The following is a 22681-nucleotide window of genomic DNA, read 5'->3' on the forward strand; positions in this document are numbered from 1 at the left end:
GAGAAACTTCGGCGAGTTGGTAGTAATTTGTCTTGGAAAGTAACAGCGCTAAACGGGCAAGGACTGAGGCAGAAAGGAGAACACGACACTAGCGCTGACTCACAACTGAAGTTTATTTCTAGGAATTATCGCATTTATAAACACGGGCCGACAGGGCAACAAATGATTGTGACTGCACAGATATACGCGTCACTGCAGGGTGGCTCCTGCTGCGCATCCACAGTCGCTTAGTTGTTGCCCTCTCGGCTCGTACTTATAGATGTTATTATTCCTCGAAATAAACTTCAGTTATAAGTCAGCATCGGTGTCGTGTTCTTCTTTTTACCTTAATCCTTGCCCGTTTAGCGCTGTTACTTTCCAAATCAAAGACGCTCGTCCACCGACCATAGTTTGGGTGCACGTTGAAGAACGCCGAGTAAGCCGAAGTTAATTCAACGCACCGCACTCTAACGCGTCGGTAACTGCTAGATTGTGGCTGCGTGTAAGACTCCGCAATGTACTGTTGTCCAAGTTGTACTACAGTCGGAACACAAGAGAGAGAGAGAGAGAGACGGTTTGCGCCACTGTCCGATGCCATACCGCAAATGCTCCACCATAATGGGCGGCAAAACGGTAATGTTGTTTGCCGTTTCAAATGTTGCGCTCGGGAAATGTTTCTCATCATAGAAAGCTCAAAAGGCACTCTTTGCTGCGGGCAGCGTTTGAGCCACGTCTTCTTGCCGCTGGCAGCGGTTTCCCCGTGCGCATGTGTGTTTGGTTTCCCCGCGCTGCTAGGCGGCAAAACAGCAGAGGACGTCTGCATGGCGTGACATACGGCGCGGTCGCTGCCGTCATTACGTATTTCTCTTTCGTTTCGGGTGGCCGAGCAATTTCTCGTTGTTTTTTTTTTCTCCTCCTCCTCTTCGAGACGGGGACTTAACGCGCACGCGTGCGTTGTCTGGTCGCTACACCGGCAGATGTTCCGCGGCCTTCGCTTCGGCGTTTTTTCCTCGATCGCTTGCGAAACGCGTACGCCCTCTCGTAAACGCTTTCTTACGAAGAGTATCCATCTTTTTGTACAAAACATGACCAAGATTGCGGGGGGAGGTGCGCCTACGGGCTCGTTGAATCCGGTGGGGGCGTATGTGCGTGGCTTATCATCGTCTATACTATACGTGCGTGCGGTTTACGTGGTCACGCATACCGTGATCGGCGAAACGCGCGAGTCCTTTAGGGCGCAGTGTAGCGATATAACCAGCCCTTGTTTTCGTTTCTTCCCCGATATAAGTATACGAGGAAAGAAGCCGGATCTTTCATAACAGTGGCGCGAGAGACTGCGGAAGCTGCTCTGGCGTACGTCGCTTACAGAGCTGTACGGACTTGCCGAAGCGATCCATTATAGATGAGCTCCGTGATTGTGTTTCCTGCCGCGACTCCCCTGCCTCTGACGCATACGCGTGCAATATTATAGTATGTCCGGTTGTACTGAAGTTGTGCCTCCAGATCGCCGTATGGGCCTGCCCCCCCCCCCCCCCTACCCCCTTTCTTTTTTCTTTTTCGTCCTTATTTTGCTTTCGTTTTCGTCCTTCGGTTGAGGATGTTAGAAAAAGCTGCTTGGCTCACGGGCAGCTTTACTACTGCTGATCATCGGCTGACAAATCTTCGTGGAAAAAAAAGGACTAGATGTAACAAAGTGACACTCGAACCGAGCACGCGTACGCTGCGCGCGACCGTTGGACGCATATAAATAGGGGGGCCTATGCAGCATTCTGGGCGTCCGTGCAACGCGTCGCGGCCATCTTCGCTATGCGGGCTTCCACACGCAAGCTGGACACGTGATCTGGGCTTCGCCCTGGATTTTACCTCTACGTCTCGCGCTCCGAAGCTGGTTGTTTGTTGATCGTTTGCTTATTCGCTGCTTATCCGCGTGTGCATCTGTGCATGCGTGTGTGTAATTTCGAGCCAGCTGTACTATGACCATTCTGCCGTTTACAAATTGGCAGTATGGCCACATGTTGAGAAGTACGGATACACAAGCCTTTTTCTTTTATTCTAAGCCGAAGTCGAGATGAAGCGACACCGCGAACGGCTCTCCGTAAAGTAGTTTAACGGGACATGCGGAGCCGCCCACCCAAAAATTAAGCACTGCCGCGTAGTAGTTAACCGGTTGTCGCCACACGGAGCGAGTCACGCGGGAATGATTTCTTTCCGCGCAAATACCGAATTCCTACACTCGACGACAATAACCCGCGGTGGTTGCTTACAGTGGCTACGGTGTTGGGCTGCTAAGCACGAGGTCACAGGATCGAATCCCCGCCAAGGCGGCCGCGTTTCGGTGGGAGCGAAGTGCGAAAACACCCGCGTACTTAGATTTAGGTGCCCGTTACAGAACCCCAGGTGGTCCAAATTTCCGGAGTCCACCACTACGGCGTGCCTCATAATCAGAAAGTGATTTTGGCGCGTAAAACCTCGTACTTCAGTTTAATTTTCGACGACAATAACCAGCGGCGATACCCGTTCACGCCTCGTGCACCTTCCCGTTGCACGTCGAGTCGCGTGCCGACGGTTGCATTCGCGATAGCAAACACCCCCGAAAATAGCGCGTTGCGTCGCTGCGGGTTGAACGCTTAAAATTTGCAGTGACAACTTCGACGGTGACGGTGACGAACGAGCTGCATGCAGCCCCCTTTCGTCGATGCCGCGCACATCACTGAAGAAACTGGTTATCCGGTCGCTCGCATTGTCGGTGCCATAATAAAGTCCGGCGTTTACCCGAAGAGTGACGGTTCTAAATGTCGACAATGTGGCAACGTTTGACAAGTACGCGGAAATCTGTCTTCTTCGACGAGTACGTTTCTACCTTTCCGGTTGAAGATGCTACCGTGCTCTCTTGCGTATGCGCGATTCGAGGCAACATAGTGCGTGGAACTTGAAGGGAAATTAAGCGCTTGATTTAGAGAGAAAGAGAGATAAGAAAAAGGAAAAATTGTTATTCAAAATGCGTAAATAACTAGATAATTAAATAAATAAGTAAATAAATAATATACTGGTTATAGTCGGTCACAGTCTGTTTTCACAACTTCCTTTTTATAAACCGAGTGTTACTTTTTCGTATAAGCTTCCACGGTGTTCTACCGAAAGGTCTCAGGCAAAAGCCAACGTTGCGACAAATGGACTAGTCTTCGTTGGACAAAGAGACTAGTCCTCGTCAGAAAAAAAAGAAAAGCTCATGTACGTAGATTTAAGTGCATGTTAAGAGCCCCAGGTTGGTCAAAATTATTGCGCAGTTCTTCACTATGCGGCGTGGCTCACGATCACACAGTGGTTTTGAGACGTAAAACCCACTTTTTTCTTTTTGCGCAACGGGTCTCCATGCTTCTGCGACGATTTGTCTTATTCTTACGCACGCATATTTGTCGGAAGGAGTAAAAACATAGGGACGTGGAACACAGAGTGACGGCGAACTCATACGCAAGTCTAATGAAACAGTATTTCTCCTGGCCAATGTCTCGATGAGGCTGATGAGACGATAGGAACCTGCGTGCATCGCAGCGTGTCATTCGTGTCGGTCAATTCTGCGCGACGTGTTGATGCAAAACTTATCTAAATAAATGTTTTTCAGACAGACAGTCGCGCAAGAATCACTCCTGTCGGATGAGCCACGCCTACGCCTGCAAGCAGCGTGCCTTGCCGATCCCGACTGCTGCCATATCTTTCTTTTTTTTTTTTCTGTAGTACACGTGTACAGCAAGACGAGGTCGGAAAATCTCACTGCTTGGTGAAAGCCAGCTAAGTAAGAGCAACTGTAAAAAGAAAAAAATGTTTTACCTCCAACAGAGAAGGAACAGCCGTTAAAAAACTGTTTCTCAGCAAAAGCAGAGTCAAATTTAAAATGCTATTGAAGCTGAAACCTTTTTTTTACAAGTTTTCTAGCCATCTGTTCCAAAGCACGGCTTAGTATGTTTCTTTTACTCTGTTTCGTCAACGCCTAGGACATTGATAGAGGCCTCGTATTCGTATCCGCTGTTTTAATTTTGACTCAATTTTTTGCTACTACCTAGTCTCATGTTTTTTTTTTTTTTTTTTGCTTTCCTTCTCAGTTGGGCCGAACGAACGTAACCTTGTTGTTGAAACAGCTGCGCAAGCGTTCCTTTCGCACAGCTCTGCTAAGGTTGTTCTGTACCAACCAACCAACCACCCTTTACTTATTTATTTTATTTGCTTTCATTCATTAGTATTTTTTTAGAGAGATCTCTTCGCTTTACGAGGAAACCTGCCTTTAATAAAACAAACTGAAACTCAGACTATAGGTGGTGGTAGTAGTGTCGCAGCACGCGGGGTTCTTATCCCTGCATGCTTGGTCCGCAGTTCCACCTGAGCATCTCATCACTGAAACTTAAATTACCATCGAAGCTTCCACGACGTGACGCAACACTGCTGTGTCGGCTGAGGGTAGGAGTAGCATTCACCAACTCCTACAGCTATCGTATTGGAATGGCGGACTTACCAATGTGCGCTAAGTGCAAGTGCGAAGAGACCATCAGTCATCTTCTGTGCCACTGTTCTCGCTACGATAATCAACGTGAGACGCTCCAGTGTGCCTTGAATAGATTGGATGACAGGCCATTTACGGAAGCGAAGATCTTGGGAGCCTGGCCTCACAGTTCGTTAGCCCAGAAAGCAGTTCGAGCTCTTTTTCGCTACATGAAGGCAACAGACTTGAGTACCCGACTGTAGACATCCTACACCTAAGCTCTCTCTCTCTCTCCATTACCCTCCCCACGTGTAGGGTAGCAAACTGGACTCAGTCTGGTTAACTTCCGTGCCTTTCCTTCATCCCTTCTCTCTCTCTCTCCCGCTCTCTCTCTCGCTCTCGTACGTTGTCAGGAAGGGTGTGCCACCAAACGTTGGTGGTCAACTCCGTGTCTCGAAAGAAAGGGGCAATCAGCAGTCGTATAACTCTTCCCCGATAAATGCGGGCCCTTTAAGGACTCCTACGTTTGCCAAAGCTCGTGCGTGAGGAAAGGCTTTCTTCTGTACGCTTTGAAGCAACCTCCAATACAGAGCAGAAGGTGCACATATTTGGACACGGGCCTCACGAGCCATCCGGGTTTTTGCGAATGCAGTCATAAAAAAACGTCACGCGCGATCGGGGCAGATAGCAGAGACCTCGTACGAAGAAGAGATGTGCGCCGAGGGTCACGTAATAGCGAGTGGCTCGACACACCTATACTTGCGAGCTTGTTATGGGAAACGCGGTGTATCCTATATGGGCAAGACAGCCAAGGACGCCGCGTTGAAATGGTGGCGGCGGTAAATGAAGTTCGCGCACGGATCGGTGGGCTTCGGCGAGCCGACCTCTGACCGCCAACGACTTGACAGCTGTGTGACCTCCGCGGCTGTCCCGGCTCCGGATTTGCATCGCGGTTTCATTAACTCTGCGGCCTCGGTATCCTCGATCGGCGCGGCTAACTCAAGCATGCTTGCGACGAGCGCTGTTATGTCCCGTGCCACAACAAACCGCGTCTCTCGACGTGACGTGTTGGCGCGGTTGATCTGCGCTTTCGTCCAGTGAGCGACGTGCGACACGAGCGGGAAAATAACATATCCTACGAAGGGCTGTACGGATTTATTAATTTATTCATTTATTTACTTATTTATGTCATTTATTATTGTCATGTTTTCCTTATGTTTTCTTTTTTTTTTTGCTTTGTTGCACTTGACTAGGCTGCACGCTTTGGCGACTGCTCTCACTTCGCTGCTCTCACTGTTCTCACTGCGACAGCGAGCGGTCGGAATGAATTCTCCCAGCACTGGAGTCCCTTTACGGCGGGATTTATTTATTGAGCGTTTTCCTGACTTTGCTTTGTAATTTACCCATTCGCCCGCGAGCTCCATTCCTTTGAGATCACGTTGGACGTTTTCCTAGAAACATTGCATGTAGTACCTGCCTTGCTTAATAGTCCCAACAACTTCGATTGCCTTTCTTACCGAAGACGTCCATTTTGCTATTGAGCAAGCACAAAATGCTTCCCTTTTTTTTTTTTCTCCTTAATTCTGAATTGAAGTCAGAGTATGTCTTGATCGATGCTTCAGTTTTTTTTTTATGTGCTTTAAGTTTTCTTGTGTATGTGTGCACATTGCGTTAAGTAGCGAGTGCGTACGCGTTACAACGCTTAACTTTAAAGCGCCAGGAAAAAAAAAAATTGTGTACGTAAAACCTGACGTATTCGCATTTCTGCCTTCTGTTGCATACTTCAATCGGAAACATTAGGCATCGATTATCGCACGTATTAGGGTGTTATTGTGAACGCCACGCTGTCAAGCACCGGCGTTTTGGTGGCGTATAGCTTGGAGAAAACGGATGTCTATTACTAATGAAGAATTGATTTGTGTTGTCTTATAAGAGCGGATGTGACAGCGGTTCTTGAGCTATACGAAGAAACATCACACGGACTATAGTCAGGTGTTCATAAGTTCTGATGTTCACAGGCGTTAGCAACGCACGGAAAGAGGGAGACGCATTCTCACTGCACTTGCAGTTCAGCGACTGTTACGTTCGTGAGGAAATACTGGTGCATAGCAGCGTACAAAAAGATGTTATATTGTGGTTTCATGTAGAAAAAGAAATGCATTAGCTACTTTCTAAGCTGTAAGTTGTATTCAGTTTCTCGATATTGTCAAAGAGGCTGTGCTCTGCTGCCGCCAGGGGGACAGAAATCGATAATATTTTGGTTATTTGAGGTGGCATGTTGCGCCAGTTTCCACTTCTGTTCATTTCATTGTGCCCACTGTATCTTGCATTTACACGTGCGTGTGCGTGTGCGTGTGCGTGTGCGTGTGCGTGTGTGTGTGTGTGTGTGTGTGTGTGTGTGTGTGTGTGTGTGTGTGTGTGTGTGTGTGTGTGTGTGTGTGTGTGTGTGTGTGTTATCTTCTGTCTTGCATCCATCATCACAAGCCTTTCACTGCATGGGGCTAATCCTCCTCGGTTATCACCAAACTCTCTCACTAGCGCGTGCAATTTTCGAACACACTGGTTTGACTTATACGACTTCTTTGCGACACATTCTTGGAATAGGCTGACTGTGCGCGTGAAAGCATTAGGCTACGCGGCGCGAATAACGTGGTGGTGGTGAGTGCTCAAGCGGCCATATCGTTCGAATCTCTAGCGGTGTGCCATAGCGCAGCGCCAATTTTCTGAACAGTTTAGCTCGGAAGACCCAAAATGCAGAATATCATTTTTTAAAAAGTTTTATAGTTTATTTATATATATATCTTTATATTTTTGTCGCTACTGTGTATGTGTATATACAGAACGTTCAACGCCTTCGCCCAGCCCATCACGGCGTTCTTCCATTCTTCCACCCGCGTTTACCGATCCCCACGTGGGAGCCCTTGAGCAGAGTCGTCCAAGCTTCCTCGTCGGTATCCTTAACAGCCCAACAGTGATTCGAGCATACATCATGCTGAAAGACTCATGTGTTACACGTGCGCCTTCTTCAAAGACTTCCTTTGTCCCATTAACGCGAGTCTCTCTTGATTGATTGAGGTTTCTTGCTTCACTGAATCCCACTTTTATTTTTCTCGTTATATTTTTTTCTTCCATTAGCGCGATAAAAATAGATTCTATTGCACCGCGCGCGACACACGAACGGCGCGTGGAGTGACAGATAACCGCGTCTTTTTTTTTTTTTTTCGTCGGATTTTGTCATCGCGTTTCGCCGACGTTTCACGCGAAACACGAGTTTGTAGCCTTGAGAGGAAAGAGAGAGAGAGAGAGAGAGAGAGAATCAATCTCCTCGCAGCCTTGATTGCTTTCACGTGCCGTCCAAAGGCTGCAGCGTTACGCGAATAAGGATGAGGTCGAGGTCGGGCGATGTCTTTACAGCGTTGGTCCGCCCGGCGCCTGCATTAGTTGCGAGTCCGATACATGTCGCGGGATCGTTCGCCAGGCTGTACAGTAATTTACACCCCTAAAAGCGAATACGGTTGTAAATTGGCCTACAACTCACACCCTTACATCCAAAAAAAGGGGGTAAAGATGTGAGTTATAGATCTAATTACACCGTTATTCATTTCTAAGGGTGTATATTATTTTACAGTGCAGGCTGTATTCCAACGAGTACGCGCAAGATCGATACGTCATGTCGTGTTGTCCGCCCATCGACTGGCCTGTCTTCATAAAGCCGTTTACCGGAGAGGTGGGTGTTCATACTATTACGGCGCCTGAACCATGCGTCTGTATTTTCGTGCTTTATTTGTCTGGGAGGACTTCTTTCTTTAATAGCTTCTTTTATTCAGGATCAGTAGAAAAATTTTTTTTTCGGGTACTGTCCTGCACCAAACTAGTTTATTCTTTCCTGACGCGATTAGCACGGGGTAAGATGCTTCGAAACGATCTGAAGGCAACCGGCCGATTCAGTCTGGATCCTATTGTAGTGAGGTGCAGTGTCTCTTATACTTGCGGATAAAATGGAAGGGAAAACGCATCACTTTAATGTATACCCTTATAGCTTTTTAATCCGTCACAATTGATTTCGTGGTGGCCATCGGCTTTGCAATGCTGACTTTGGCTTGTGTCGTCAGCTCACCGAAGGTAAGCAGCACGTGGGCTCGGTCAGTCGTTGGAGTTTGCGTGTATAAGGGGGCAAGGGGTATGGTGGTGAGGCAGGGGCGAGGGATAGGGGAAATACTTTAACTATTCGCCTCCGGCGTGATAGTTGGGTCCGTGGTAGGGTATAATTCCTACCCCTCCGTTAGCAAGTGTATTCTCCTTTTTTTTTTTAGTGGGAACGCGAGCCACCTTATATCACCACGAAAGATTTATTCACTTCACACATGACCGCGCACGTTCATTTCTATCACTTCATCGTAACGCGTTATTCGCATTATTTCGTCGCGCAACACTTTTATAGCAGAAGCGTCGAAACGACGATGGTCGAAATGTGCATGCGAGCTGGAGTAGCCAGCGCCGCGGTGATTCACACTATCTGTGGAGCTCTGCTGCTGAGGTCTTGGGTTCGATTCGGCGGTGCCATCATACTAATGGTGTTTGAATGCAAAACCAATGAGCATAACAAGTTATGCGTGCACGATTAAAAAAGAAAAGAACTGTGTGTGCTCAACCTTAATCCGGAGCTGTCTACGATGGTGCGTCCGTTGTAGGAAACTGTGCAGCTTTGGGAAACCGCATAATTGAGTTTTTTTTTAAAACCTCGAGCAATGGCCTAACTTACTTAAAAGTAATAACCAAACAGGGATGTTCATGTTGACACTACAAAAGCAAACACACACACGCATGACTGCAACATGGCGTTTGAACATGACGATCCTACTTATGGAACGTGATTGGCGATAAACGAGAAATACATGACATTGTTTCCTCCATGCCATGACCACGTTTCTTGGAGGTCGTGACTATAACTGCCAACACCATGTTGATTTTTAAAAATTTTTATTACAGAATTGACAATTCTAAGGACACGCGACTACGTACGCGTTGTTCGCGCCCTCATTTTCGAATGAAAAATTAAACACGTCTTTTCTAAACCGAACAAAATCGTCCGTGCTGCTACGTAAGACAGTGATCCCACGTACCTTTTCTTGCTATTTGTTTTTACTACTCTGCTCATTTCCTACCTCCTTTGCTATTTTATGAAGTAAGTTTGTAGAGGTTCTCAGGACTTCAAACTCTTCTAAATAAAAAGAAAACAAAGGACACCCATGCGATGTTTGAATCCAAATAACGTGAAACTTGTTTGAGTTAGCGAGGTAGCAGCAGTTAGCGAGTAACGAGCACAACCTCGTCGAGCTGCGTGCGTCACGCGCGCGAAGGCGATTGATTGATTGATTGATTGATTGATTGATTGATTGATTGATTGATTGATTGATTGATTGATTGATTGATTGATTGATTGATTGATTGATTGATTGATTGATTGATTGGAACATGTTTTATTATCAATTTTTCGCAAGTGTACTTGCTGCGGTGACTGTTTTGGGGAAAGGAAAGGCGGTTCAACTGCTTCTTTCCTGCATTATCGACGATCCCTCAGGGGGTGGCACTGTGAGCGTAGGTGGTGGTCCCTGGGCTTTGGCTTGCATTCGTTTCGCTAGCGGTGTACGATAAATGTCAAGGGATTAACGTCGAAGAGAGATGTACGCACAGAAGCGTACGACGCGTATCTGAATATATTTAGGGTTTCGTACCCTGCGGGTCACTGTATAGAAAACATTTATTCCGGTGGATTGGCCAAGAACGGGTGCCATACTCGGCGACCCTAGTTGTCTTACTTGGCAAGACCGCAGCCGGCGGCAAGTTGTCTATTCGGACACGTATGCCCAGTGGCCCCAAGTTGTCTATAGATATTCCCGAATAATAATCGGCGAGGAAACGACGACGAACGTCAAAACTCCGAGCTACAGGCAGAGGGAGCTTCGCTTTAGGACAGCTTATAAATAAACTGGGCATAAGGCACATTTGCGTTGCTTCGATTCACCGTTGTTAGGTGTAACGCCTAGCGCCTGAAGGTCTCTCACTGCACTTTTTGCAGTTGTTTGACGTTCGCGATTGCCACACATTTTACTTCGATGGCGTGTAATGCGGTGTTTTTTTTTAAACTGAAGCGGTTGTTTAAGCGCTTAGGAGGAGGGGTGTTGCTTGCTGCAGGCGGACCTAGCCTTGCATAAGTTTCCGGCAATTGCTTCGCCTGAACGTCACCTATCATCCGCTCTGAAACACCTTCGCAGTGCAACTATAGCACAAGTTATCGAAAAAAAGTTGACGCGGAGCCTAATCCCTTGCGGGTTAGGTGTTTTGCCTACATACTCGTAAAATTGCTCCGCGATACAGGGTTGGGAAGTTAATGGTAAGCCGATACAGGGTTAGGAAGCGAATGGTGAGCCGCAAGGTTCGTCGCGGTTTAAGCGCTAAAGCTTCTGCGATGTTTTGAAATTCTGCCGTTATTCGAGAGTTCTCCGTGCCTCTATATTCCACCGTTCCGGGTATACATGCCTCACCTTTCGCGCTTTCACCTTCAATTATACAAGTCGTGACGCATTTGGTTCCGCGCGTTTTCGTTATTCGTTGCGTTCGGAATAGAATGGAGCGTCGTCACACTATATATAAATCATAAGGGTCGCAGCAAAAAAGGAGACAACACCGGCCTATCAAGGGAAGTACTGTCGGTCATACTGTATATTATACTCAGTTTCGTAGTGTTAACGCAGCGTAACCAGTTGGTAAGGCTTGCAGTACGCAATACCCTTCGGATCTAGAAATTGTAGTGTGTTGTGGTTCGCATAGGCTGCTATCGTTTCATTCGGGTCCGGGCAGCTATACGCCATCGCGCGTGCGCACAGCGAATTATCTGCATTGCATCTCTAATCAGAAATGTGCAATGAGATAGGGTGGTCGCACAGATTGTGAGGCTCGATCGAACCTTCCGACGCGTGTGATGACCAACAGCCTCGACAGATGCAGTGCTGGCACGACTGCCGAATGCATGCGATACACAGGGTACATAACGTCATACTCTATCGCAATGGGCTGGGCAGCTGGCGCGCGATGCAATCTGCAGTGTCGTATAGACAGCGGCCTGAACCGCGTAATGAATCTGCTGTCAATTCGCAGGGCCCGTAGTATCTCAGCTCGTTCTGGGTCTCGCGCGTTTAATCGTGTGCGCCAGCGGGCGTGGCTGCAGGGAGCCGCGCCTTTCGTATAGAAGACATTTTCTTTTTTCTTTTTGCTTTCCAGACGCAGGCGACACGTGCTCCGTAGGTGAACATGCCGCACGATTCCTTTAATTATGATCCGAGGCCAAAACAAAAAACACTTTTGAACCACGACGCCAAACTATAGTTCCTGTTTCCGGCTGCCTTGCTGTAACCATGTTCCTCTCGCAGTGCTTCACACAAACACTGCGAGGGGAAGCTGCGGAGCTGGAATCGTTAAGCTGCCATGGAACTGATGGTAATTAGTGCATCGATTTTTCTGGTCTTCGTGCCTGTGGCTTCGGACGTTCTTGATGCGTTGTTTACTACGGTTTATCCTTCTAGCTTTCGAAGCAATCGTAGTTCTCTAAAGACACCGAATGTTAATCATGGCAAATTGCGGCGCTTATATCCCGATATTATTTGATCAATTTGCAAAGTCTCGGAACCGTTTGAAGCTAGAAGTGCGAAGTTTAGGCAAGTTCATCTAGTTCCCCGCCAGGCCTACGCTGACTAAACCGTCACGCTTGAAGCCGGCGTAGACACTAGTGCTAGAGCCGTCTCTAGTAATTTCTTTGGGAAACGCTATATGGCGCACGGTAGCTGGCAGGTGTATGCATGTTGCTTCTTCGGGTAAGAGAGAGGGAAGTCCCTGCTACCCAGCTGAATCTCGGGAGTGACCATGTGACATGCCACGTGACGATACAGGGGCCTTATTCTGGAATGGCTGTAACGCCTTCTTTCATATAGACTCTAAGATTAAAAGACGTCGAACCTTGCCAGCCGCCATGTACTTTGGCTTACTAGTCATGCCGGCACGAAACCGTGTGCAGTTTCAGCGAATCGCTTATCACGGTGAGTAAAAAAAATTTGAGATCTGTTTTTGTCAGCCGTGACGCTGAGATATACGTTTATTTTTTTTTATTTCCCGTATAATATTCCGATTTAAACGAGCCGTTTCCCGGATGCTTGCGTAAAGCCCTTTGCACAGGCAGGTGCTGGACTCAGGCCGACAATGAACTCGCCGCCAAAAATGCGGTGCACTTGTTCGAACTGTTAAAGAACAACCACAAGAAAAGAAAAGGAACAATCTAGTTGAAATAGCGGGGCACATTGTACCCTTATTTAGTGGCATTCGGTTGCACCGCCCTCTACTCTTTCGCCCGGGGAAAATGCAACACACCTCGTTGGGCGCCATGACCACAAATGGAATGTGCCTGTGCAGCACAGAATTTTGATGCGTTTACAAAGCATTGTTTTCCGCTACAACAGCGGCGACGCGAGCTCTCGTGAAAGACTCCAGATCACGTGCGTTATCGAACACAGCCGGTCCAGTGTATACTCGCCCACTCCTTCATTGAGCCTCTTGGCGCTTGTCTTGCAGATACTCTCTCGGTAAGTTTCCCCAGCCTGCGCGACCTCGTTCTTCCCTGCCACTTACGAGAGTCAATTCTGATTGCGCCTTCTTGCCAATATGGGTCTCACCTCTTTCGATGCCATGTGGCCGATGAGTGAGTGATCTTAAACTAGCCGCGCTCTCTATATGGAAATGTCTGCTAGCCAATTTATAGTTTATAGGCTTTCTACGTTTAAAGCAGCCACACACGTTGCGCGTGGCAGAGCGAATGCGCATACAGATGCTCACCGCGCGAGGTGTCGCTACGATTCGTGTAAGAGACCGCTCCATTTGGGTCTAATTAGCGCGGCACTTTTCCGATCAGCAAGGGAATTTCGCGGTCGGCACGGGTACGCAATTAAGGAACCCCCGACGGCTGTGTTAACGCTCCGCTCTTTAACGAGCCGTTCCCATTATCCCCCCCACCTCTGCTAGACGACGAATACGGCGAACGGGCTGGGCGAAGCGGGGAGGCCTTGAGCCGCATTCGTGGCCACCACCAGCCGCACAGAAGCCGAGGAAAACCCGGTCAGCTGTAATATACTTCTCAACGCCCCCCCCCCCCCCCCCCCCTTTCCTTTATGCGAAGTATATCGCAACGGGCCACGACGTCGCCGTGCCCTGCCCCTGCAAGCACCACCGCTTGCGGGTGGAAGGAAGGCGGCACGGTACGTGCTTTGAACGGCCGACCGGCAACCGCCAGAGACATGCCGATCCCGTCATCCGGCTGTTTCACGCTATATATCGCGAAGCTGAGACCACTGCGAGACGCCGGAACCCAGCCGTTTTCCTGCTGTATATGCGTCCGTGTCATTCGCGCAATACTTCTCATTTGATGGGCACGCGTTCACTGGAGTTATATAAAGTCGCTGAATACAATTTTTTTAGACAGTTTCACGCTCTGACGTGACCAAGTGTTTTAGCATCTAAATCCCGTGCAAGTGATCTTGCGCGCGACGGCGACAAGCGACGCGGTGGAGATGGCTGTCGCGTTCGCACGTCGCCTGTACAAGTCGCGAACCCCACGCGAGCGACGGCTTTGAGCGGCGTCCCTCTCCGGTGTTGCCGGTGTGAGGGCAGCAAATGCGCGCCGAAACTGGCGTGACGCGTGCTTTGTTAATTTGTTGATGTGTTTTACTGTAAAGTGCAGCATGAAATACTCCCCGAAGGTCTTGCAGTAGGTTCATATCCCTGCACGTATCAGATTTTGGTCATTTGCTCGTTGCGTGCGACAATCGGTAGTGCTTCACTCATGTAACATCCAGTTCCGGCTTCGCGCTATTGGCTAGTCGCTCGTGGCACTTCCGCGCGACGAACGACGAATTCTAGATTTCCAGAGCCGAGCGATCGAGCGACAAGAACGGGAGCGATGTGTTCGCGTGACGGCCCGTTTCGTCGCTCATTGCCATCGCTCATCGCCGTCGCGCACAATATCGCTCTCATGGGGTTTAGCCTTTTTGCTTGTTGGCAGCTTAGTACTGACCTCTACTAGATTGGCACAGATAGCGTAGCGGGTTACACGAACACGGACACAAGGGCATTAATAGACGTCTACCACGAGGCAAACCCATCCATTCATCACCGCCTATCCAAGAGTCAACGCAGCGTTGACACCGACGGTTTACGGGCCAACAAGCGACTCCTCTACCTGCACCTGACAGCCTGAACTAATGATGAAATGGGCCAACGTCGAATGCTACCGTGGTAACGGCTTCGACTTCGGATTCCCAGATTGTTGCGCGCTTGCTAAATATGCGGGGGCGAAGGTACAACATCGGAAGCGCAGTTCGGCGGAAGGGTGCGATATCATGGGCGGGATATTGCGTCCGATTCGACGCGTGTGATTGGCAGCGACGTAGTCATCAGATTCCCTAGTCTAGTCACCTAGGGAAGACGACGGTATTAAAGCGCAGACTTTTGGTGCAGTGAGGAGGGCTGACGTGTCCTGCATGTGAACTCAGACGTTTACATGTTCCTGCGTGGAGTGGGCGTTCGTATCTGGAGCCAGTGTAAACAACGTAAAATAAGCCCTTTTTCCTTCATTCCTACTACTGGACCTACTCGTCGATAGGCTTGGTGGATTCCTGGCCGGAACCCCACCTCGCGCTGCCAACGCCTGCTGCGGCTCAAGCTGCTGCTGCTTGCTGGCTCGAGAAGCACGTGCCGTTAGGGCGCATTACTCGCAGCGCAAAATTCGCAGGACCGCTCAGCGCCGTTTAATTGGACATTAATACTTTCGCATTCAGAACTCATATGTGCTTCGGTGTCCTCGGATTTTTTCGTTTACATTACTGGCGATGAAAAAGCCAACTTCAGTCAGTTTAGTGAAAGCCAACTTTTTCTAGAATTTCTCAAATTGTTATAGGTGTTCTCTAAATAAATACATTATCTTTAGTGCGTTTCGGGCATATATTTAGTGTGCCTATGCAATCAAGCACTTGGCAAAAAAAGGGAATTTTGCAAACATATTTTTCTTTCTATATAGTTCGGGAGGTAAAGGGTTAAAGATATATGAACTCAAAGCAAATAAGTCTAGCTGCAAGAGAGAAAGAGAGAGACTCTTTATTACAAAAACAGAATTTTGCCGGCGCGTATACAGCCGTGGCATCATACTCTGTATAGGGATGGGGAATGGGATTAAGATGCCAGAGGAGAGTGGGAGAAAAAGAGAATAAAGATACATATGAAATGTGCAAGTGGACCTGATACTAATATTTACAGGTGACTTATGGCGGGCAAATTTAGGCTTTTGTATATGAAATGTTCAATCTAGTATTTCCTATTAGACCAATTTCTGACAGGTATTTGAACAATAAATCCAAAACCTGCCGCTGTTTTGAAGGGCCTGGCCTCGGACCTAAGATGCTGGGTAATGTTAATTAACGGATCGTGGCAAATCATGTCCATTTGTTCCTCAAAAAATTGCCTCTCATCGCGGTACGCGGGGCATTCTTGTAATATGTGCTCCATTGTTTCTAAGTTGCCCCAGTTATCACAGTATAGGGTTAGTGGTAAGCCCTATGCAGTACAGATAATTGTTCACGTATGCCACGAACAATGAGCTGCAACACGTAACATTAGTTGCCTTGCTTCATTGACAACCTCGAGCACTACACCAATATATTTTATGGTTTCACACCTACTTACCTACAAAAGTTGACAAAATGCATGCGTCTTTGGTACAACACAGCACTCGTAATGTACAACTAAACGAATGAAAATTAACTAGTACCCTAAAGAAACCAAGATCAAGCTTCACTAATTCACGAGCCCGTAGCTTCACGCTCAAGTGGCTCATGATACAGTATGCTGTGTCAAGAATGTTAGTCCAATGAGGGTGGCGACCGTCATGTGCAGAGCCTCGGGGAATTGCATGCAGCAGTATGACTATAGCGGCTTTACTGTTTTTTTTTTCCTCATGCTACATCAACCGATTAATCGGGATTAAATCATTAATCGAAAAAATTGGAGAGTTAAGATTGCCTCGCACAATGCACTATGGGTAAAAAAATCACTTCCAGCCCTTGGTTAACGGGTGCCGCAGTGCTACAGTTGACGACGACAACAACAAAAACGAAGGAACTGCCTTGATTTTCTTACGTATTTTTCCACCCTGTTGCGTAAAATGAATAATAATGTGTTTTTGGACCTGCTCCATCAGCCTATCAGTCTAAATCTTTTTAATAATAACCTTTGGTGAGTTTTTGGTACCTACCGTGGTCCTCAGACATGTCACACTTGGGTATATATGGCGAAATAATGTTTCCTTGGAGAACGCGTATTCAGACCGGTCCGTATCGCCGTCCGCGACAGCTGTGGTTTTCGTCGCGCCTGCACATCACATAGTGCCACTCATAGACATAGACACCATCACATACACACCAACGTCCACGGAAACAGTGGTAAACAGAGGGGCGGTTCTCTATAATTCGCGCTGGCCTCCTCAAGTGTGGACAATATTCAGCGACCGGTAATCTACTCTGCAGCCACACATAGTTGTAACGAAAGGAAGCTCTACAGAGTCTTGGCTCTTTACACTAATGCCCCTGAAAAAAAAAAATTCTTTTTCGGGGGCTTTACTTTACACTGCCGAGCTGCACACTTTAGCGGACGAGAACGACCAACACAGTGCATTTCAATGTATTTCCGAACTGGCCGATACCGAAGCGAAGAAGGCCACTGGAAGACTCGGAGCCACTGCTTGGAATTCCTTTTTCAAGAGGGGACACGCCAGCTGCCTTCTCTCAAGTCTTATACAAAAAGTGCCAAAAAAAAAGCATCATTCGGAAAATTGCCACAGACGACTCCTAGGTTGGGCCCTATAAGATAACATTTAGGCTACCACCGAAAATTCAGTGCAGCTGCTGCGCCAGTCTTCCACACAGACTTGAGCTGGGGTTGGCGTTTATGCACGGGTGCGTGCGCATAATCCGACGCACCGACTCTCCGGACTCAGTGAGTTGTGCCACGTGCACGTGACCACATAGGACATGCCCAGTGTGACTGACCTCACAGCACGAGGAAGAGCGACAGAAGTTGTCTGATGACCTTGCGCGACTTGGCAGCCAACCTCTGTCAAGAGGACACCATATAGGGCCATTGGCGTGACGACCGTAAATTTAGTTTTCGGGCCATCCGGGTCTGACTTGATCATTTAAAAAGAGCTGGTCTGGACACATAGGCTTTGAGTAGGCTTGCCCGTTTGTGAGTTGCATCTTACTTCTGTCATCATCGTCAGCCATCGTCGTCGCCCATCCTCTTTCTTTCTTTCTTTCTTTCTTTTTTTCTTTCTTTCTTTCTTTCTTTCTTTCTTTCTTTCTCTTCCCCCAGCGCAATGTAGCTGGCTAGTGGAATGTAGTACCTCAGAACGACCTCCCTGACACAACCTCCCCCCACCCCCTCATTAAACAAATGTAAGAAAAACGCGCCCACTACTCTTCAAGCTCCTACATGTGACAAACGCACTTTGCAAAAAAAGAAACATGAAAACAACAAAGACATTAACGTAACGTAATTAACGTAACGAAAGCACTTAATAAAAGAAAAGTTCATATCATTAAAAGCGCCTTTTCTTATTCTGCGCCTTTTCATTCAAATCACGTGTGACGGTGCCCGTGCACACCGTGGCAGTGCTCTAAAAGTATCTACAGCTGTAACACCTGAATGCTTTTAAATGCAGGTGTTCTGGACTGATTGCTGGTACGTTCTACGGCGTTTCCATTCTGTCAGATGAGCGCTCAGAGTTTTATAACCTCGGCCGGAAATGAACGGCGCCTTAAAAAAAAAAAAAAGAGAGAAAAAGCAACAACAAAAGCGAGCGAAAGTGAACCGGAGCCTCCGCATGCCGCGTGCTTCGAGCCCCCCAACGCGGCGGCACATATCGAACGGTGGGCAGGGACGCATTCGGTTGACGTCCAAGGGCGCCGCACAATCGATGCGCACTCCGCGTCGTACAAGGGCAGCTGGAGTTTCCGTCCCACACTGCGCTGTCCGAACGACGGGCACAGCCGTCGGGTTCACGGAGCGCGTCGCACGGATCACTCTCCAAGCCGAGGTAGCGGTATAGCAGCTAGCAACAACAGTATATGCACGCAGCGGCGGCAGCAGCGGCGGGATACAGCGGCGTTGGACGCTTCGGCGCCAACCGTTACGTGACATCCTTGTCCAAGAAAGAAGGACAACGACGACGTGCGCCGCAGACCAAGAACTCGCCGTTGCAAACGTCGTCTTCTCCTTCGTCGAATCGCGCCGTTCTCTTTTGAGCCGAGGTGTCAAAAGCAGCAGCAACGACAGCGACTGTAACATCTGATGCTTCTCTGGGAACGGAAGCTCGCCTTGTTGTTCGCCCAAGAAGAAGACGACACCGAGGTGCGCCAGCAGTCGTCGTCTTCGTCCGAGCGTTCGCCCTTCCGAACGACATGGACACCGTTGCTCAGTGCTGGTGAACGTCGTCGTTTTGTGCCCGTTCTCTCGCCGCATGCATTTGCCCGTTATTGGTTTAGCTTATCAGCTGTCGTACGTGGTCGCTGCCGATCGCTGACATACTTCCGAGCCCGCATGGGAAACTTACGGACGTCTCGGCAAACTTGTCGCCGTTCTAGCGCTCTCTCGGTGGAATCGTCGGAAAAGAGAAAGTGGCACTGCACAGGGTAGGCGACATTCGCGACGTTGACTTCGCGACGTTCTTTTAAGAGGCAATCTCTGATCGATCAGTTGTCGATTCCTCGTGAAAATGTATACCGACCTTAAGCCCCAGTCGAAACCGTGATGTTAAAAACCCGACGCCAAGGCCGCCTGTTGTGCGGTGTGAGACGATTTACCTTCCCTCACATATGGTTTGTGTCGAAATAATCTAGCGATATCTGGTATAACTAACGGCATCTTTGGCTTGCTGCTGTCTGCTGTGCAGCGCGATGATATCGCTCCAATAACCGGCCGCTGTAGTCGCATTTCGATGTGGCCAAGGCATACGGAGACGTCCGCCTTGTGCTTAGTATAAACCGTTGAGGAACCGCAAATGTTGATTCATTGTAGCCCTTCAGTATACGGCGTCGGTCATATAGTCAAGATTATTTATAACCGTAAAGTTTCATCTGTCTAACTTGCTAAGTTGATTCTTCTGTATCACGTTTCGTTAAGCACGTACGGAAAAAATGCGTCTGTTCTGTGAATTTAAATTTAGTTACCCGAAGCACCGACTTAGGCGTTTCAAGATAACTTGCAAATTGCGTCATTTACCCTGTAAAAAGCGCAATTACATACCCTAAAGCACTTCAAAGCACTCGTACAGACTTCCGTGCCACTGCTCTACTTTCCGTAACACATACCATAAATATGTAGCATAAAAGGAAGGAACCGAAGCGTCGAACAATGAGGCTGACATTTCGATGCAGTCTTTGACCGGTGCAAAGCGCGGCTGCTGGTATTTCAGTTTAAGGAAGGCAACGGGCGGGACCACGCCAGGGAGTCCCTCGATTTGCGGACGACGCATGTTGGTTGCACTGTTCTTGGACGACCCTTCTGGCTGAAGGTGCAAACAGTACTCAATTGCTATGCTAAACTGGCGGGAAGAACGCATTCCGTACCGTGGTTCAATCATTCGCAATTTTTGTCGGTTCTGTAACGTCAGTATCTCTTTCTTTCTCGTTTTTTTTTTCTGTTTCGTCAGAGCAGATGAAATCCTCTGCCGCATGGTGTACGCTGAGCACTGATGTCTGTAGTAAGGTGCCGTTGAGTTGTGTCACGTGACTTCACGGTCGCCGCACTCAAAAACATTAGCGGCAGTGGTAAGTGCCGCTGTTAAACGCACCTGCCACGCCATCAGCGAGCGCGATTCCATAGTGAATTGTTAATCACTTATCTGAATTTAATATTTCAGAAAGTCAGGGTTACCGTTTGGGCCTACCTCTAGACAGTAATGTTTGCTGTCCTACTGCGAGAAGCGACTTCCGTTTGCCGTTGCAACTATAGACTATTTTTTTTACAGCTTGTTAGCGACATAGATAGAAAATGAGGTACCGTTCCTTCGTGCATATTTCTTTTATTATTAGACTTTGTTTGTAGAGTGCTTCTCATTCTCAACTATTGCTTTTTTTCTTCTTTGTGCAGGAGAACCCGGTCTCTGAATGCGCCAAGTCCAGTGTACCAGTTCGGACCATGCGGTCGCATCCTCAAGAACTCAGCCATGGTCATGTGAGTTGATATTGACATCACCGCTTACTCGGCCACTCTCCGTCACGCCTTCGCTACCTTATCCTTCCCGGATCCTTTCGTATGCGCAGTTAAATTAGCCCTCGCGATCACCGTAGAATTATTGCACAAATCACGCGGAATTGTAACGTGCGAGCTTTCCGCTAAAGTATAGTGCGAAATGCGTACGGAAATTTAGTTTTAACATGACGCTGACGCGCTAGCGTGGCCGTATGCAGGACAAAAAGTTCAAGGCCAGCAACACTAATGACGTCATCTGGTCAACCAACTGGTCAGAGCGCGCAAGCGCACAACCACAGCGCGCAGGAACGTTCTTGTATTGCACGCCTCTTCGGGAGGAGAATGCGCAACTATACCTTCGTGATGACTGTATCGCAGCTCAACGCGTCTACGCAAAATAACATAAGTCGGTCGTTTCGATAAAAGTTCAGCGTATTTTTGGTTAAAAATACCGTCACGCGATGTCGCCATAAGCGCTGCATGCAGGTCTCGTCTGCTCTCCGCTAGCGCGTTTGCCGTTATGCTAACGTTCTCAATTAGAGACGTTCATCACGCCCGTAAATTTATCGCGGTTCACGTAATAGCCGACGCACTGGAGACTTCCACGGCAGCAGTGGATGGATGGATATTATGAGCGTAACCGTTGAAAAGGGCTTGTGGCGGATGCCACCAAGCTCGTCAACTTCTTGCGCGCCTGTTTCCTACGTTTAGGATCCACAGTTCGTCTTAAAAAATAATTCAACCTGAAAAATATCCGTTGCCTTAAACTCGATTTCTTGCTTCCTTCTTTCGTATTACCAGCACTCCTGTGGTCTTTTACTATTTTCCTCCTCAGATTCACTAAGCTTCCTTTACTATCCCTAAATCGCATTTATTCTGGCAAGGTTACTTACGTCCTCACTGACCTCTGCAGGTTTATGGCTACACCGCTATTAGTGCCATATTGTTGTGCTTTATATAGCTGCAGTGCCTCGGAAACGTTTTCGTGTTGAGTCTCTGTTCTGGCGGAAGCAGTACGAAAAGCGTTGTGAGCTGATGAATATTGCACCCAACAGATTTAACCTGCAGACACGTAGAGCGTTGTAATTGCAATTATAATTGAGTGATCTATAGTTGACGTCATCGTCACACGATAGCTCCACCAGCGCAGCTGTTTATATGTTTATCGGGTATTCCAGTTATTCTTAAACTGGGATACTGTTATGGAAGGTGAAAATACTCTAAAATATTGAAGTGCGTTGTTGTAATCGCACCGCTGGCACGAGTTGTTGGGGTCTCGGTGCTGACGCCCGTTATTGCCAATGGGTCGCAAGCCCCAAGGGTAGCGTTGGCCTGGCGGCCTGGGGCACTGGAAGCATCCGAAGGTCCCGGCAAAGCAAGAGAAGACTGGTAACAGAACAACTTGTTTATTCTAACATAGCAAAAGAGCGGCCGGTCAGTTCGACCGAAGTGGAGAGACGGGAGAGCACGTAACTCAACAGTACAAATCGGAGCCTCTCTCCTGGCGTCCGGGGGCAGCTGCTCTTATACTCTCGGCGTCGCGGTCCAAAAGGGAAGGTCACGGGATGAAGGTCACGGGACGGCGGAGCATGAGCCCACGACGGCGCGCACGGTCGAGCCGAGAGACCTGCTGAACCGAGTGTAGTGACGCATCGCCAACCCTCACTTCGGGAGCTCCGCTCCCCGGCTGCCGCGCTTTGACAAGCGTGGGCACACACACACACACACACACGAAGACACGTGGCACTGAAACACGCCTGGACACGCTTGGCGGGTAGGCGTTGCGGCGGCGTCGGACGGGCCAAAATGTCCGCCGCTTTGAACAAAGCCCCGGCGTCCGTTGCATCCGCGCCGGCATTGCCGCGCGTTGTAGGCGAAACGTAA

General features: G+C 48.4%; 1 protein-coding gene across 7 annotated transcripts in view; it reads left to right on the forward strand.

Annotated features, from left to right (window-relative positions):
• LOC126520803 (NAD kinase-like) overlaps nucleotides 1-22681 on the forward strand; it is a 167891-nt gene that overhangs the window by 122669 nt on the left and 22541 nt on the right. For 6 of the 7 annotated variants that reach the window (XM_055063338.1, XM_055063331.2, XM_055063348.1 and 3 more), the window contains exon 2: nucleotides 20696-20779. In XM_055063338.1, the coding sequence (XP_054919313.1) occupies nucleotides 20696-20779 (84 nt within the window). Of the gene's footprint in view, nucleotides 1-17711; nucleotides 19029-20695; nucleotides 20780-22681 lie in introns of those variants that run through there. The other variant, XM_050169591.3, reaches the window with a different exon arrangement.

The sequence above is a fragment of the Dermacentor andersoni genome, chromosome 3 (genome assembly GCF_023375885.2).
Source record: "Dermacentor andersoni chromosome 3, qqDerAnde1_hic_scaffold, whole genome shotgun sequence".
NCBI lineage: Eukaryota > Metazoa > Arthropoda > Arachnida > Ixodida > Ixodidae > Dermacentor > Dermacentor andersoni.